Source organism: Anser anser (assembly GCF_964211835.1).
Source record: "Anser anser genome assembly, chromosome: 31".
NCBI lineage: Eukaryota > Metazoa > Chordata > Aves > Anseriformes > Anatidae > Anser > Anser anser.
Genome location: NC_139752.1, coordinates 1422826 through 1438724, shown reverse-complemented (window position 1 = coordinate 1438724; position 15899 = coordinate 1422826). Strand labels below are relative to the sequence as shown.

Here is a 15899-nt window from a genome sequence, read left to right as displayed (position 1 = left end):
CTCTCATTTTTCCCTTTTCAGAAAAGGGAGAGTAAAATTCCCCCTCCAAATCACCCACAAAGGTGTCACTAGCCAAAAAAGCCACGAGGACACCTTTATCCAAGTAGCATCTCTTGTACACACAGGTGAGCTCAACACAACACTTGGAGGAGCAGCAGGTGTCAGAACGGTGCAGGAGCGGCTCCTTGTCTGGAAATGCACAACAACCACCACCACCCACTCAGTGGGCCACGTTTCACAGGACTGGCAGGAATGGAGACAACGTGAAAAAGAAGAGGGTGGAGGTGCACAGCTCCTTCTTCTCAGCCACTGGCATGGTGGGGTTTTCCTTCCATACATCAGGTGGGTGCCAGCACCCTTGTTGGTTTAGCATCTGTGCATAGCCGAGGGTTGCAAATGAGAATTTCTGGGAGCAAGCAGCTGGCTTGGGGACGTCAACTTAGGAGCAGAAAACCCCTTAGCTACTGTCTCTATGCACAGCAGGAGCTGAGATAGTTCTGCTGAGGTGGATGGAGAGGTGCAATCACAGATGGAAGAGTCTTGGGCCACCACAGTAGCACGATGCAACTGGAAGAGTCTTGGGCACTTACAGACAACAGCAGGGATTTCACAGCCTTGGTCATGCCCTGCCCTCTGGTGTGCATGGGGTCTTTTGCCCTGTGGAGAGGCTCTTCAAGGGGAAACATGAAGGGAGCAGAGGTTCCTCCATGCTGGGGACACGCGGGACTGGAAGAGGTGACTTCAGGCTGAGTTGGGCAATTGGTCCCACGCGGAACCAGGGACGGATCTTCTCCCCACTCAGCGGGGCCAGCGGGAAACTAAAGAGCAGGTCTTGGTTGTCAGCATTGAAAAAGGCTACTTTCTGTCCCTCAAAGTCCAAGTAAACCCTAATCATCCGGGGCACCTGGGTGAGGAGGAGAGCTGTGTGGTCAGGAGAGGTCAGAGCCCAGTACTTGCCCCCGCAGTGGAAAAGAGCCAAGATACCATCCTGCGGAGCGGGGTTGATCCACCCCTTCCTGTTCATGGAGTCCCTGGCCACCCCCATTGCCCAGACCCCCCCTTCCTCTGTCCCCACGTCCACCTCCCAGAAGCATCTCCCCGAGACAAATCCCTCCTGGCCCAGGACACAGTGGTAGGTGTCATATCTCTCAGGATTGTCAGGCATGGGTTGCCGCGTGTCTCCTCGCCGCACCTTCTTCCCATCCGTGGAGAGGATGAGCTGGGGGTGCGCCGTGTCTGCGTCCAGAGTGACGTGTACTGCAGGGAGAGAGTCAGATGAGCCTTTGGGAAGTATCCAGAGTGGCTCCGAGCTAAGATCTTTCCCCTTGCAGAAATGCGTTGAGACCTCGCATGCTCAATGGTCAGAGCTTGGTGGTCTCTCTTAACTCCAGCGTGGTCCCTGGGTGCTCTTTGGGAGCTGCTCCTGGTGGGTGGGTGGGATGTGGCTGCTCTCTCTCAGAAGCGAAGGGAGTTTGCAGTGTGGATGTGGGCCACAAACCCAAACACAACTAATTTAGGGCTAACCTTAATAAATAATTGGGTCTGTCTCTCAGGGAGGAACCAAGAGCATTACCCAGTGGGTCTGGCTGGAGATGCAGTGAGTTTACCCATTCTGCAACCCTATTCCGAAGGGAAGGGAAGGGAAGGGAAGGGAAGGGAAGGGAAGGGAAGGGAAGGGAAGGGAAGGGAAGGGAAGGGAAGGGAAGGGAAGGGAAGGGAAGGGAAGGGAAGGGAAGGGAAGGGAAGGGAAGGGAAGGGAAGGGAAGGGAAGGGAAGGGAAGGGAAGGGAAGGGAAGGGAAGGGAAGGGAAGGGAAGGGAAGGGAAGGGAAGGGAAGGGAAGGGAAGGGAAGGGAAGGGAAGGGAAGGGAAAAGAGAAGGGAAAAGAGAAGGGAAGGGAAGGGAAGGGAAGGGAAGGGAAGGGAAGGGAAGGGAAGGAAGGGAAGGGAAGGGAAGGGAAGGGAAGGGAAGGGAAGGGAAGGGAAGGGAAGGGAAGGGAAGGGAAGGGAAGGGAAGGGAAGGGAAGGGAAGGGAAGGGAAGGGAAGGGAAGGGAAGGGAAGGGAAGGGAAGGGAAGGGAAGGGAAGGGAAGGGAAGGGAAGGGAAGGGAAGGGAAGGGAAGGGAAGGGAAGGGAAGGGAAGGGAAGGGAAGGGAAGGGAAGGGAAAAGAGAAGGGAAAAGAGAAGGGAAGGGAAGGGAAGGGAAGGGAAGGGAAGGAAGGGAAGGGAAGGGAAGGGAAGGGAAGGGAAGGGAAGGGAAGGGAAGGGAAGGGAAGGGAAGGGAAGGGAAGGGAAGGGAAGGGAAGGGAAGGGAAGGGAAGGGAAGGGAAGGGAAGGGAAGGGAAGGGAAGGGAAGGGAAGGGAAGGGAAGGGAAGGGAAGGGAAGGGAAGGGAAGGGAAGGGAAGGGAAGGGAAAAGAGAAGGGAAAAGAGAAGGGAAGGGAAGGAAGGGAAGGGAAGGGAAGGGAAGGGAAGGGAAGGGAAGGGAAGGGAAGGAAGGGAAGGGAAGGGAAGGGAAGGGAAGGGAAGGGAAGGGAAGGGAAGGGAAGGGAAGGGAAGGGAAGGGAAGGGAAGGGAAGGGAAGGAAGGGAAGGGAAGGGAAGGGAAGGGAAGGGAAGGGAAGGGAAGGGAAGGGAAGGGAAGGGAAGGGAAGGGAAGGGAAGGGAAGGGAAGGGAAGGGAAGGGAAGGGAAGGGAAGGGAAGGGAAGGGAAAAGAGAAGGGAAAAGAGAAGGGAAGGGAAGGGAAGGGAAGGGAAGGGAAGGGAAGGGAAGGGAAGGGAAGGGAAGGGAAGGGAAGGGAAGGAAGGGAAGGGAAGGAAGGGAAGGGAAGGGAAGGGAAGGGAAGGGAAGGGAAGGGAAGGGAAGGGAAGGGAAGGGAAGGGAAGGGAAGGAAGGGAAGGGAAGGGAAGGGAAGGGAAGGGAAGGGAAGGAAGGGAAGGGAAGGGAAGGAAGGGAAGGGAAGGGAAGGGAAGGGAAGGGAAGGGAAGGGAAGGGAAGGGAAGGGAAGGGAAGGGAAGGGAAGGGAAGGGAACTTATTTAGTGGGACAGAAGAGGTGGCAAAGGACACAGAAAGCATCAGACCAGCAATGGTGTGGAGGCAGAGACTCAAGGACAGGCAAAGCATGAAACCAAGGTACCTTCTTCCACTGGGACAATAGTATTTCTCCACCCTGAAACCAAACACACATGATCACAAGTGGGCTCTTCAGTGGAGAGTGATGTTGGAGGCTTTGGGCCACTGGCCCCCAGGGCTGCACAACAGCCCCAGGCATGCTTCAGGTTCATTTACTTGAATGTGATTTCATTTACAAAACTGGTGCAGCCTACACAGTGTGGGGGTGCATCAAAATGAGGACAGTGCTTTCCTTTCTGGTCCAATTCATCATTTCATCCTTTTCTTTTTCTTTTTTTTTTTAATTCATCAATTCATCATTTTCAGTCCCCCAGGTAGTGTTTTGTAAGCGGCGTTGGTGGTGTCATGGTACTAAAATTGAGCAAATCCCCCCACCCACAAATGTGCTGTTTGATATAGCCTGATGCTATGATGGGGGGAAGAGCAAGGATTAAACTTACGCAGTTCTGCAGCGTGTTTCTCTGAAACAGAAAAAATGAGCATGTTCTTAGTAGAAGCTTTTGGGTCAAAACCCCACACATGGATCCCTACATAGCCACCAAACCCAGGGGTACGTTCAGAGGTTCTTTTATGGTGCTAGACCTCCCAGATCTGCCCAGGCAGAGATGCAGAGCCAGGGAAAAGCAGATGGGATGTAGCTTTATGTAAAATTGACTTGAAGAAGGGATTTTGTGCACCCCAGCAGAAGGAAGCAATTGGCGGGGTTGGTGCCACCATCATTTCTCTTTGATGGCCTCTGAGAAATTAAACTTAGGTGGAGAAAGTTAGGGAAAGCTCTTCTCCCTTGTCCTAGGGCTTTAGTTGGCGGAAGAGGCAAAAGAACACTTACGTATTTCCATATCACGTTCCCCTGGGGGAGGAAAAAGACAGGAAAAAATAAATAAATGGGATTGTTGGGAAGCACTAACTTGGTGTTGGCAATGCGTCCAGGCTCTGCTCTGGAATTTGCTCTTTTCCTACCCAAAACATGGGTAACTGAGCTGTTGGAAAGTTATGCAGGTTTGGGGGAAAAAGCTTAATGTGACTGTCCTAAGTGGGATTTTGATGGACGGCCTGATTTAATTTGAAGGAAAGGGTTTCTTTATCTCACTTGCATGCCATTTCTCTGTTAGCAGTGTTGCCATTAAAGCTGGCTATTATTTTAACACAGAAAAAAAGGAAGTTCATGTGTTTATTGCTTTCTTGGATTGCTTTTTGGGAAAAAGGTATAACTCTGAACTTTATTCCTCTGAAAAGAAGGAAGCTGGCCTCTTGAAAGTCATACAGTTTACCAAAGATATAATTGAACTACCAAAGACATGCGCTATAGAGGGACTTCAGGAACCACAACCCATCAAATCAGAGATTTATTATACCAAGCAAAAAGGGATCTGGTCTTCCCTAAAGTCACTTACCCAAACTGGCCAGTTCAGATGAAGTCACACACTTTATTTGTTCCCCAAGACACCAGCAAAAGCACTGCTTCCTCCCCACTTCCTTCCCCCAACTCTCATAATGCAGTTAACCAAGCATCCAGATGCAGGGCTCGTTCTCCCTGCAGAACTACCCACAAAGACAGAAGAACCATGGTACTTACGGATTTCTGCACTGCGTTTCTCTGAAAGCAAAAGCAGAAAGAAAAATGTGAGCGGAAGCTTCTTTTCTGACAGATAAGCCATGGGGGAACTGTTGGCAACGAAAGTCTGCTTGGGGTACAGAGAATTGTAAAACTTCCTAACATTAATAAAATATCTAACAGATCTTAGTACCTGCAAGAGGGAAAAAAAAAAAAAAAGGAACTTTTTCTGTTATTTTTTATGTGTGTGTACTTTCAGAATTTAAATGAAATCTGCCCACTTTATTTCCTCTATTCCTCAGAATTCTTTCAAGTGGCTTTTTGTTGTGAAATTAGCCTGCAACCACTGCTATCAAAGCAGAATGTAGGAGATGCACACAGATGCAAGACCAAGCAATGCCCAACCCTCTTCTGGTGCCAAAAAAAAATCCCCTTTGAAAAGTGAAAAGAAAGTTTCTCTTACCAAGTTCTGCGGCGTGTTTGGCTGTAAGAAAGAACAGATAAAGTGGCACAGATTAAAAGATTTCTTCCACAATAATAATAATGCAATAATCTTGATAATATGTCAAGAAATCTTGATAACATATCAAGATCATTAATAATCTTAATAATATATCAAAATTACAGAATATCCAACTCGGGATATTCTATGATTCTATTGATGGAGATTTGCAGTGCAAATCTGCACTGAATATTAGGACTGTTTGTTTTTTTTTTGCTCGGCCAGCACTGGTGGGGTTTATTGTGACATCACCTCCCCATGGTTTACTTAAGGGACTCCGGTGGTCTTACAGTGGGCATACAGTGCCACCTGAAGGATGCCATTTTCAGAATATTTCTGCAGGAGAGGGGTCTCGCAACTGGTATTTCAGGGCATTTCAGTTTGGTCTTAGGAGCCACGACCCCTTCTTGCAGTTTCCTAATGCCTTACCTTGTAGCCAATAAATTAACAATAGCAAGAAAATCAGCAAAGCCAAGCAGATGGCCAGGGTAGCAAAGAAAGCTACCTTCCAGGGAGAGACCTTTGGGAAAATGGCATCTGAAAGGGAAAATGGCCAAGGTGGAGTTAGTGCAGGACATGGAGTGTATTTACGTGCGTAGGTGTGAATGCAGCTACACAAACACGGTCATGCTATGTGCTTACATACAATTAGTATAATGTGAGACCATAACAAATACAAACGGGAAAAAGTCTCTAAAAATGTTCCAAAACTCTTTTGTATTTAATGTCCTGAATACATGGAAAAGTGATATCTTACAAGTGCTCCTTCTCCTTCTCCTTTGTGCACCATCATCTTTGTTGAAATATTTAGACCTGAGGCTGCCATACTTTAATAAAAAATCTTTGCTTCAGAGATGGCTCTGAAGAAAACTGAGCTGAAACGGATATTTTATTTAAAAAGTCCAGAAAATCCCTGATTTGATTCCTTGTGGTCCAGAAACCCCAGTTCAGTTCCTCCTCCATCTCTTCCTTTCCCTCTCCATCACAATCTTGTGCATGGAGTGTTGCAGCTGTAGGCACCAGAATAGGGGAGCAACTGATCCCCTGTGTGTAAAATTAAGGGAAGCAAAACCTTATTTCCCTGGTTTGAGTTTTAAAAGCTTTAATTCCGACGGTGGCTCACCTGATATGTAAATTGAGGAGTCCTTCTCCTGGGGAAGACGAGTGTTCTGGACAGAACAGGACACATTTTGCTTCGAGTTTTTGTGGATGATGATGGTCTTTTCCACCTGGAAGAAGCCATTCTTGTCTTGGGAGGCAGATTCAGTAAAGGAAGGAAGCTGCTGTCCCTGGAAATCTCTCCACAGCATCTCAGGCTTTGGGTACCAGCCGGCTGCAAGGCATCCCACGCGGATTCCCCCATCTTGGTAATCCTCCACGGACAAAAGTGGGCTGGAACCCGAAACTAGGATGAAACAGGCATCAGCCAGACCAACAGAAACACAAGGAGTGCCCATCCCAGAGGAGGGATTTTCAAAACCCCCAAAGATTTTCCCTTTTCTTGACAGCTGCAAAAATAGGGCAGCACTGATGAAAGACACCCACGTAGTTTCTGAGCTTGGGGTGGAATCCAGTTATGTTCTTTAGTCCTATTGTCCTCCTTCCTCGGGGAAATCAAAGGAAGCCACACCTTTTCAACTTTTGGTTTCAGGGAAGGTTCAAGGCTGACCTATTCACCCCCAGCATCATCCTTACGGTCAGAAATCAGCCATGAAATCAGGCCAACTTTCTGGTTCAGCCCATCCTACAGAGGATGGTGCTGCTGGCTTTGTGAGGTTTCATGGGTCTGGTGTTGGGAAAAGTCCCTATTCTGTGGGGATTTGAAGCCATGTAGGTTGAAGAGCTGCTCATTAGGAGCTGGGCAATTACACAGAGGAAATAGAGAGGATTTCTGAGTCTTCATAGGGAAAATGGGCGAATCCAGAAGCCTTTCTCATAGGCAATCCTGCCTCTGGGGTTTTACCTGCTACTTTCAGCTCCAGAGTGGCTTCTTCATAAAAATTCCCATCTTTAATGAGACACTGGTACTGTCCCTCATCGCTCAGCCTGGTCCTGAGGATCCGCAAGGAAACGTTTCCATCGGAGACACCCCCTTTCAAAAACTCCGTCCTCCCCTGGTATTCGGGCATCTGGGAGGAGAAGTGGTCCTGCCCGCTGTGGTAGAGGTGCACATAGATGGAAAACCGGGAACGGAACCACCTCACCTCCATGTGCTCGGCGTTCATCCTGGGGGAGAGGTGACAGGGCAACACGACGTCCCCTCCCACGGTGGCCGTGATGGGGTGATCAGACCCCAGGACTTGGAACTGGGCTGCAAACAACAAGTTTAAAGGGTTCTGGTTGGGGTGGTGGTGGCACGTCTGGGGGCAATCAGCAATCAAGCATAAGGCAGCATCACGATAGGTGCAAGGATTGGGGCACCCAGCATACATCTGCCATCAAGAGTGGGTCTGGAAAGCAGCCTAAAAAGATGGAGTTAAGCCTGCTGAGTTGAAAACACTAGCACATGCTGATGTGAGACGAAGAAGCCAGCTGAAAGCTCCACAAATGGTGGAGCAGACATAACAGAGGGAGAAAGGACAGGTCTGGGGGCACAGGAATAATAAAAGACAGAGCTTGGGGTCTCCTCTTTGGGGATGCTCACTTCTTCACACCCTCCACCCTCCTTCCCTGTATGGAGGGGATCCCCCACTTGCGGATGATGGTAGATTCCCCAAAACAGCATCATTTGGGCACATCTCAAGTGATGCTCCCCAGAGTTGTGCCCCCCCAGATTTGCTATTTATCCCACCTAGCTTTTAAAATGAGCTTTCAGTAAGGCCCACAGCTTCTTCTCCCCCATCCCTGGGGCTATTTAGGAGATATGTGGACATGGCACTAGGGGACGTGGTTTAGTGGTGGTACTCGGGGGGTCATGTTGATGACTCAATGATCCTGAAGGTCTGCTCCAACCTAAGTGATCCCACGATTCTCACTATCGCCTCCTAAATGACCTCGATGGAAGGTTTAAGCCATATTGGGTTGGGGTCAGAAGCCCTGAGTTACAGAGCAGGGCTGGAAGCACCGGCGGTTTCTTAATATCTCAGTAACAAACTGCTCCCGCAGGCAACTTTTCAGCATATATCACTTTTTTTGTAGCATTAACAAGCCAATATATCTATATATATAAATATATAGCAAATGACAGGCTCCATGTAAGAGGCAGAAGGAGATCCTTACCACAATCCATCTCATGAACATGAAAACCAAAGAAAATTGTGGCACAAGCCAGGACAGAGCTGCTGCAAAGGAGGCAGGAGGAAACCAACATCTTCACATCCACCTTCACTGGGGAGAGATGAACAGCAAAAAAATATTTATATAAAAATCAGTGAAATGAGTGTAAAGCTGAGCAAGGTGCAAAGAACATCAATATGAAAAGGTTTTCCTAGAGGAAACTTGATTGCGAGAACCTGCAGAATGAGGCAATAGTTAAAAATTAAAAAAAAAAAAAAAAAAAAAAAGGTTGGAGGTCAGGTAGCTCCTCCTGCATGGGCACCATTCCCACCTTTCCAAGGGAAAAAACCAATATTTTGGTGTCCGCGATGTTCCTGGTCCCACAGACTGGGCACTGCTGTCACATCTCTGCAAGGGCTCAGCCTCCCTTGGAAGGGAGTTTTATTTGGGGGAAAAAAAGCCATTTTCTCCAGTTTGTGATGCTCCTTAGAACAAGGGAGAAAACCTGCAATTGAAATAATCTTTAAGATGGTGGGGGGTACAGAGAGGAAGAGCCTTCTTCTCCCTCCTGCATGTCTCCAGGATGTGGTGACACCAGGTAAAGCTGACAAATAGGGGTCACATTTTGGGGGGAATGGGCACCCAGGAGGAGGGTGACCCGTGACGGATACCACAGGCGGGGACCTAATTGGCTGCAGCTTGAAAATAACTCAGCCCAGCTTCAGGCCGGGCTGGGGTCCCCTATTGCTGGGGGTCCCCAAGCCCCCCATAGCTTCCTGACCCCCCCCCCCCCCCAGTCCCACATAGGAAGCAGGGGGTACTCCAAACCCCAGGACCCTGCCATACCTCTCCTGAACCCATCCAGACCGCTGCTCCCCGGGGTGGAGGAAGCATCACCGCTTGGGACTGCAGCCGTGCCCCCCTTGCAGCTTGCTGGGGGCTAAGAAGGAGGGGGGTCAGAAAACCCCAGAGGCTGTGAGGGCATAAGCAGGCTCCTGCCAGCTTGCCAGCCCACTAAAATCGCCCTTTGCTTCCTACTTTCTGAGCACAAAGGGCGGAGCTGAACCCGAGAGCCGGAAACCCATGGCTTGCAGGAGCCTCAGAGAAACCCTCCCAAGGTCAAAAGCGAAACCTCTGAGCTCAAACCGACTCTTCTGCATCCAGACCCCCTCCAGAACGTCATTTCTGCCCATCCATCCCAGCAGAGCGGAGGCGAATCCTGCCCCAGATGCAGGGGCATCCCGCAAGGCAATTACACATCGGGGCACCTGTTGCACCCCAAAACCTTCGTGCTGCAGGGTGTACATTGCTCCCACTCCCAGCACGTCCTGAAACTAGGGAGGCTGCATTTAGGAGCAAAAAGCAAGCAAGGCATTTAATATATATGTATTTATATAAATATACATTTGCACCTGTGATTTTTAATGCTTCTTTAAAAAATTAATTATTTTTTTCCCCATATGCCCTCTCCTATTGCAGGCATCACCTCTGCAAACATTTTTGCTGCTGGCATGAGTCCGAGCACAGCCGGCTGCTCTGAATGATTTGAACTATCTGAACAAACCTTGCCCCATTCCCTGTGACCTCCCCTCGTGCTTCGTGCAAGAAATTGGGAAAATGCCACTCCAGGAGGGTTAAATTCTTACAGCCAGCCGAAGCGAGTGGTAGTTTCATTTCTCACGTCAGCCTTCCCTCGTTTGCTTGCTTTGCTTTCATCCACACTTCTGTCTCTGTTTAATTTCAGCCAAGCAAGGCTCGGTGCCTGCCAGCTGCTCTGATCAAAGCGTCAGGCAAGGAGCACATCCAATGTGTGGCATACTTAGGATGGGTGACAAGGTCGTGTGCCAAACATGCCTTCCCCCAGAAGCAAGCACTCCTCGGTAAAAGCTTTCAGCTCGGGTTTTCTGCTTGCAGATCATCTCCACGAGCCACAGAACTGCTTTTCCCGAGTCTTATATCGGATTAATCAGCAGGCTCAAAAAGTGTTGGAAGGGGAATAAATGTACCAAGACACACACAACATTTCTGCATTGCTGATTTCCTCTTGGTTTTCACCCTTCGCTCCATCTTCTCCTGCATTTAGGGCTGCAGCCCACCTCCACCTTCTATATAACATCGGATTTTGGATGAGGGTCCCTCAGAGCCCTCTGTGCATTGCAGGAAAGAGTTTCCCTTTGCCACCTCCTATTTAGGAGTATCTTAAGTATCCTCTAATCCCCTTCCCCTGGTCAGCAAGGATCCAGGCTAAGAGCAAGGATGAAAGGAGCTGCTGGGTTAGCAAATGGAGAAGAGAGATCGAATCATGACCCATCCCAGGCAGCCGAGCGGCATGAAGATGCCTGCAGCTATCACAGAGCCTCAGACCTCCGATAAACCAGAAAATTCTCTTTGAGAGCAGAGGAACCAGTATATTCTCTTTGAAGCTGAGGAGGAACCAGAATATTTTGTTACTCCCGAAAGCTCTTGAGCCTGGGGATTTCCTGCAGTGCTGGAGACCTCATGCACTGCAGCGAGCGCTTTACACTCATCCTCGTGCCCGCCACTGGTGCAGTAAAAATGCATGGCCAAAAGTGATGCGTTAACGTCTAGGTGACACTTTTCTAGAGAAAAATGCTGGGATGCACATGCACACGTGCTTCTGTGAGTACCTGGGTGCACCCACGTGTACATGCACAACCCAGGAGCTGTAAATATTAGGGATGCAGCCAATTTGTGTCTCCTGCACACTCCAAAACCTCACACTCCTGCTGTCCCCAAAACCACCTTCCTGCTCTTTTGGGGCTGCTGCTCATGGAGGGCATAAGGGGTGGTCCACCCAGTCCACCGGGGTCCAGCTGGGATGGAGTTAATTATCTTCCAGCGGCCCTAAGGTGCTGTGCTGGGGTAAATCAGTGCTGATAACGCCTGGACGGGCTGTTTGCACTGTGTCAAGGTCTCCTTTGATTCTCATCTGCACAAGGGGATGCGAGCAGGCTTGAGCTAACCACAGAGATATCATTCTCAGCTTTTAAACAGAGAGGAGGGGGTTTAGGGGGGCAAAGTTTGTTTGAGAGCTGCCCAGGCACACATCTACCCATGGGAAGCAGTGAGTGGCCTTTGCAACACTTTTTTCTGCTTTTTTTTCCCTAGTTTCTTTAATTTCTTTCTTCCGCTTCTCCTTTCCTTATGGAGCTATTTTTTATCTCGGCCCTGGGTGGGATGTGGTGAATCTGCTGCTGGGGGTGGAAGTGGAGGAGGACGAGGAAGGAAGGAGGAGGAGGAGGACGAGGAAGGAAGGAAGGAGGAGAAGGAGGAGGAGGAGGAGGAGGACGACGAGGACGAGGACGAGGACGAGGATGAGGACGAGGAGGACGAGGAAGGAAGGAGGAGGAGGAGGACAAGGAAGGAAGGAGGAGGAGGACGACGACGAGGATGACGACGACGACGACAACAAGAGCCCCCACCAAGCTCCCCAGGACCACCAGAGCCCAGACCCAGAAGCCCCCACATCCCCTGAAGCTGAAGGTGGGAGCCCAGCAGCACGCATGCTTCCTCCCCAGGTCTTCTCCCCCAGAGTGCTCCAGATGGGAAGAGGAGTCACCGGCCAGAAACCCCACAAGCAGGTGGGTAGCAAGGGGGGGGATGATGGAGCCTCCACCCCAAGGGGCTCCTTGCTGCGGTGGCACCACCCAGGGCTGCAGGGCAGGCTGGATTTGGGAGTGGGAGTCCCAAAGGTGCTCGGGATCCACAGCCAAACTTCGAGGAATGGGGTTTTTGCGTCTCTGTCTTTGTCCCTACAGCTGACAATGGCCTGGAGGATGAGAAGGGGGAAAAAACAGGGACACCGAACGGAGCTGAGATACGTTCCGGATGATCCAAGGGGAACTCAGCCCAGAAGGCAAACCCAACACCACAGCATCAACCACAGCGAAGCTCCAAGGAACCACATGGAGAAGTGAAGCCGGAGCCCTGTGGCCACCGGTCGCCGAGGACAGGTGGAAGCCCGAAAGGCTGCCGAGGGGATCTTGTGGTGGGGAGAACCTACAGCAGCAACGAGGCCGGGAGGCCAGGAGGCACAGCACACAGAGCCTCCTACGGGTGTCCAGACTGCGGGAAGACCTTCAGCAGGATGTCGTTCCTCGTCCCCCACCGGAGGATCCACACTGCGGAGAAGACCTTCACGTGCCACAAGTGCATCCACTACTATTGGCCTACTGTGAGGCCGCTGGAGGCCGCTAGATTCCAGGAAGAGTCCTTATTTTGCCTCGAGGGTGCAAGAGGAGGCTCTTAGGCAACCCTAGAGTGCCCTGGGAGGCCTCTAGGGCTTCCTTGAGGACACTGGGGGTCACTGGGAGGCTTTCCGAGGGAGCTAGAGGGCTCTGGGTGGCCCTGGTAAACCTGCGGAGGATCTAGAGTGCAGCAGAGGAACACAGGAGGCCTCCAGTGTGCCAGACAGTGAACCTGTAGCCCTGTGAGGCCGCTGGAGGCCACTAGATTCCAGGGAGAGTCCTTATTTGCCTCGAGGGTGCAAGAGGAGTCTCATAGGGCAAGCTACAGTGCCTTTGGAGGACTCTAGGGCATCCTAGAGTACACTGGGGGTCACTGGGAGGCTTTCCAGGGGAGCTAGAGGGCACTGGGGGGCACTGGTAGACCTGCGGAGAATCTAGAGTGCAGCAGAGGACCACAGGAGGCCTGCAATGCTCCAGAGAGTGCAGTAGAGAGCACTGTGAGGCTGCTGGAGACTACTAGATTCCAGCAAGAGTCTTTATTTTGCCTCGAGGATGCAAGAGGAGGCTCGTAGGGGACCCTAGAGTGCCCTGGGAGGCCTCTAGGGCTTCCTTGAGGACACTGGGGGTCACTGGGAGGCTTTCCGAGGGAGCTAGAGGGCACTGGGTGGCCCTGGTAAACCTGCGGAGGATCTAGAGTGCAGCAGAGGAACACAGGAGGCCTCCAGTGTGCCCGAGAGAGCACTAGATGGCAGTGTGAGGTTTCCAGATGCCACTATATTCCAGGAAGTGTCCTTATTTTGCCTCTAGGGTGGAAGGCAAGGCTCATAGGGCATCCTAGAGTGCACTTGGAGGCCTCTAGGGCATCCTTGAGGACACTGGGGGTCACTGGGAGTCTTTCCAAGGGAGCTAGAGGGCACTGGGTTGCCCTGGTAGACCTGAAGAGCATCTAGAGTTCAGTGGAGGGCCACAGGAGGCCTCCAGTGTGCCAATGAGTGCACTAGAGAGCCCTGAGAGGCATCCAGAAGCCACTAGATTCCAGGGAGAGTCCTTATTTTGCCTCTAGGGTGCAAGAGGAGGCTTGTAGGGCATCCCAGAGTGCCCTGGAAGGCCTCTAGGGCATCCACTGCTATTCGTCTGGGATTGGTGTTGGGTGAGGTTTTGAACAACCATAAATAACTACATGATTCCCAGAACTACAGTGGAAGAAAGGCAACTATATATATATATATGTGTGTGTGTATATATATATAAAACCAGCTAAAGCTTGACATGGTTCTTGCCCACTGTCACGGTGGACTATGAGGTGTGAAGGAGGCCGGGGAGCAGGCAAGCAGGGTACAGCCACTGTCCGACTGGCCACCAGCTGTACCCGGCATGAGGGCCCTGCGGTCTTTCATAGAATCATAGAATCATAGAATCATAGACTATCCTGAGTTGGAAGGGACCCTTAAGGATCATCAAGTCCAACTCTTGATACCGCACAGGTCTACCCAAAAGTTCAGACCATGTGACTAAGTGCACAGTCCAATCTCTTCATAAATTCAGACAGGCTCGGTGCAGTGACCACTTCCCTGGGGAGCCTGTTCCAGTGTGCAACCACCCTCTCTGTGAAGAACCCCCTCCTGATGTCGAGCCTAAATTTCCCCTGCCTCAGCTTAACCCCGTTCCCGCGGGTCCTGTCACTGGTGTTAATGGAGAAAAGGTCTCCTGCCTCTCGACACCCCCTTACGAGGAAGTTGTAGACTGTGATGAGGTCTCCCCTCAGCCTCCTCTTCTCCAGGCTGAACAGGCCCAGTGACCTCAGCCGTTCCTCATATGTCTTCCCCTCCAGGCCTTTCACCATCTTCGTAGCCCTCCTCTGTACACTCTCCAACAGTTTCATGTCCGTTTTATACTGTGGTGCCCAGAACTGCACACAGTACTCGAGGTGAGGCCGCACCAGCGCAGAGTAGAGCGGGACAATCACCTCCCTTGACCTACTAGCGATGCCGTGCTTGATGCACCCCAGGACACGGTTGGCCCTCCTGGCCGCCAGGGCACACTGCTGGCTCATATTCAACTTGCTGTCTACCTTACTACTGTCTTTCCCCCACAGACACTTGGAACCGACAGGAGGGCTGGCCACCAGCTGCTTAGATTTGCTTCACTTTTCTTTGTTTTTCCTTGCTCTTCTTTGCTTTGTTCTTCCTGGCACAGTTTTGCTTTTCCTTCTCTATTTTCCTTTGCTGTTCTTGCCCCTGCTTTGCTCTTCTTTGCCTCGAATTGCTTTGCTTTGATTTGTTTGCTTTGTCTTTCCTGGCAATGCTTTGCTTTTCCTTGTGCTACTTTCCTTTGCTTTGCTTTGCCTTGCTCTGCTTTGCCTTCCCTGGCCCTGCTTTGCTTTGATTTTCCTGGCTCTGCTTTGCCTTTCCTGGCCTTGCTTTCCTTGATTTTCTTGGCCCGGCTTTGATTTGTTTTGCTTTGCTTTTCCTGTGACACACGGAAACAAATTTTACAACTCGAGGAGAGTTATAAAGCAGGTATGTTTATTGCAGCACTGGGTGCAAGGGGGATCGCTCCTCCTAGCTTGCACACCAAGGGTTACTACCAGGGTGAGATATATACATTGATATCATTGATGAGATGTATACATATTAATTTCACTCCCCCCCCACACACACATGTAAGTCTCTTGCATATTCATTAGGCATCCGAAGAATCATTAACATTGGTTCCCGCCCCTATTCGCATGCATGCTATAGTCCTTGGGTGGTCAGCCAGCATCCTCTGGTGGTCTTTTGATGAAGGCCAGAAGTCTTCCTCACTGCTAAACTTTTGACCCTTCCTGTCATTTGCAGACTTCAGCAGTCCAGGTCAGTTCTTGCTGGTTACCTTTAGGGTCATCCTGTCCTTGTGGTCAATATACAACCTACTTCCTGTTTCAGTCATGTCCTTGTGGTTGACAACCCTCTTCCCGTCTCAGTCCTGTCCTTATGGTTGATATACAAAATACATCTGTGTTAGTGTGTGGTGGTTTTACTCGGGTGGGCAGCTGAGTTCCACCACGGCCGCTCCCTCACTCCCTGTCCTCAAGGAGGAAGGGGGAGAAAATAGGACACAGAGAGCTCAAGGTTTGAGATAAGGATGATTTAATTAAAGGGAAAAGGGAGAGGGAAAAAAAAAAGTTTTTTTAAAAAAAAAGGCAGCACAGAAGCACAGAGAGAGAAAAGCAGTTACTCTCTACTTCCCATCAGTGAGTGATGTTCGGAACCGTCCTGGGAAGCAGGGCCTCAATATGCTTGTTGTTCGGG

The 15899-nt window shown here is 50.7% G+C and overlaps 2 protein-coding genes across 5 annotated transcripts; one reads left to right on the top strand and one right to left on the bottom strand.

Moving 5' to 3' along the window:
- Positions 1-80: 80 nt before the first annotated feature.
- Positions 81-9528, bottom strand: LOC310888213 (butyrophilin subfamily 1 member A1-like). Of its 4 annotated transcripts, XM_083814755.1 has the most exons (12): positions 9248-9528; positions 8405-8507; positions 7390-7496; positions 7149-7314; positions 6309-6590; positions 5615-5722; positions 5147-5167; positions 4705-4725; positions 3958-3978; positions 3569-3589; positions 3133-3165; positions 81-1257 (listed from the first exon to the last, which is right to left on the bottom strand). In XM_083814755.1, the coding sequence occupies exons 1-12, from the start codon at positions 9293-9295 to the stop codon at positions 620-622; spliced, it is 1569 nt and encodes a 522-aa protein (XP_083670881.1). In that variant the 5' UTR covers positions 9296-9528; the 3' UTR covers positions 81-619. The 4 variants fall into 4 exon arrangements, with proteins under 4 accessions (XP_083670881.1, XP_083670880.1, XP_083670879.1 ...); XM_083814754.1 differs by having other exon boundaries at positions 7149-7496; positions 8405-8512; positions 9248-9465; XM_083814753.1 differs by having other exon boundaries at positions 7149-7496; positions 9248-9465.
- A 1834-nt stretch (positions 9529-11362) lies between these two features.
- On the top strand, positions 11363-13977 carry LOC310888241 (uncharacterized protein). The gene is made up of 2 exons (XM_083814814.1): positions 11363-12003; positions 12181-13977. The coding sequence occupies exons 1-2, from the start codon at positions 11737-11739 to the stop codon at positions 12337-12339; spliced, it is 426 nt and encodes a 141-aa protein (XP_083670940.1). The 5' UTR covers positions 11363-11736; the 3' UTR covers positions 12340-13977.
- The last annotated feature ends 1922 nt before the right edge of the window (positions 13978-15899 follow it).

Coding starts and splice junctions, on each gene's coding strand:
- LOC310888213 (XM_083814753.1), bottom strand. CDS start 9,295: ATGCTTCCTCCACCCCGGGGAGCAGCGGTCTGGATGGGTTCAGGAGAG. Junction 7,497..8,404: donor TGTTCATGAGATGGATTGTG/GTAAGGATCTCC, acceptor TGTTGTTTGCAG/CCCAGTTCCAAGTCCTGGGG. Junction 5,723..6,308: donor CTCCTCAATTTACATATCAG/GTGAGCCACCGT, acceptor TTTCCCTTTCAG/ATGCCATTTTCCCAAAGGTC.
- LOC310888241 (XM_083814814.1), top strand. CDS start 11,737: ATGAGGACGAGGAGGACGAGGAAGGAAGGAGGAGGAGGAGGACAAGGA. Junction 12,004..12,180: donor GCCAGAAACCCCACAAGCAG/GTGGGTAGCAAG, acceptor TTGTCCCTACAG/CTGACAATGGCCTGGAGGAT.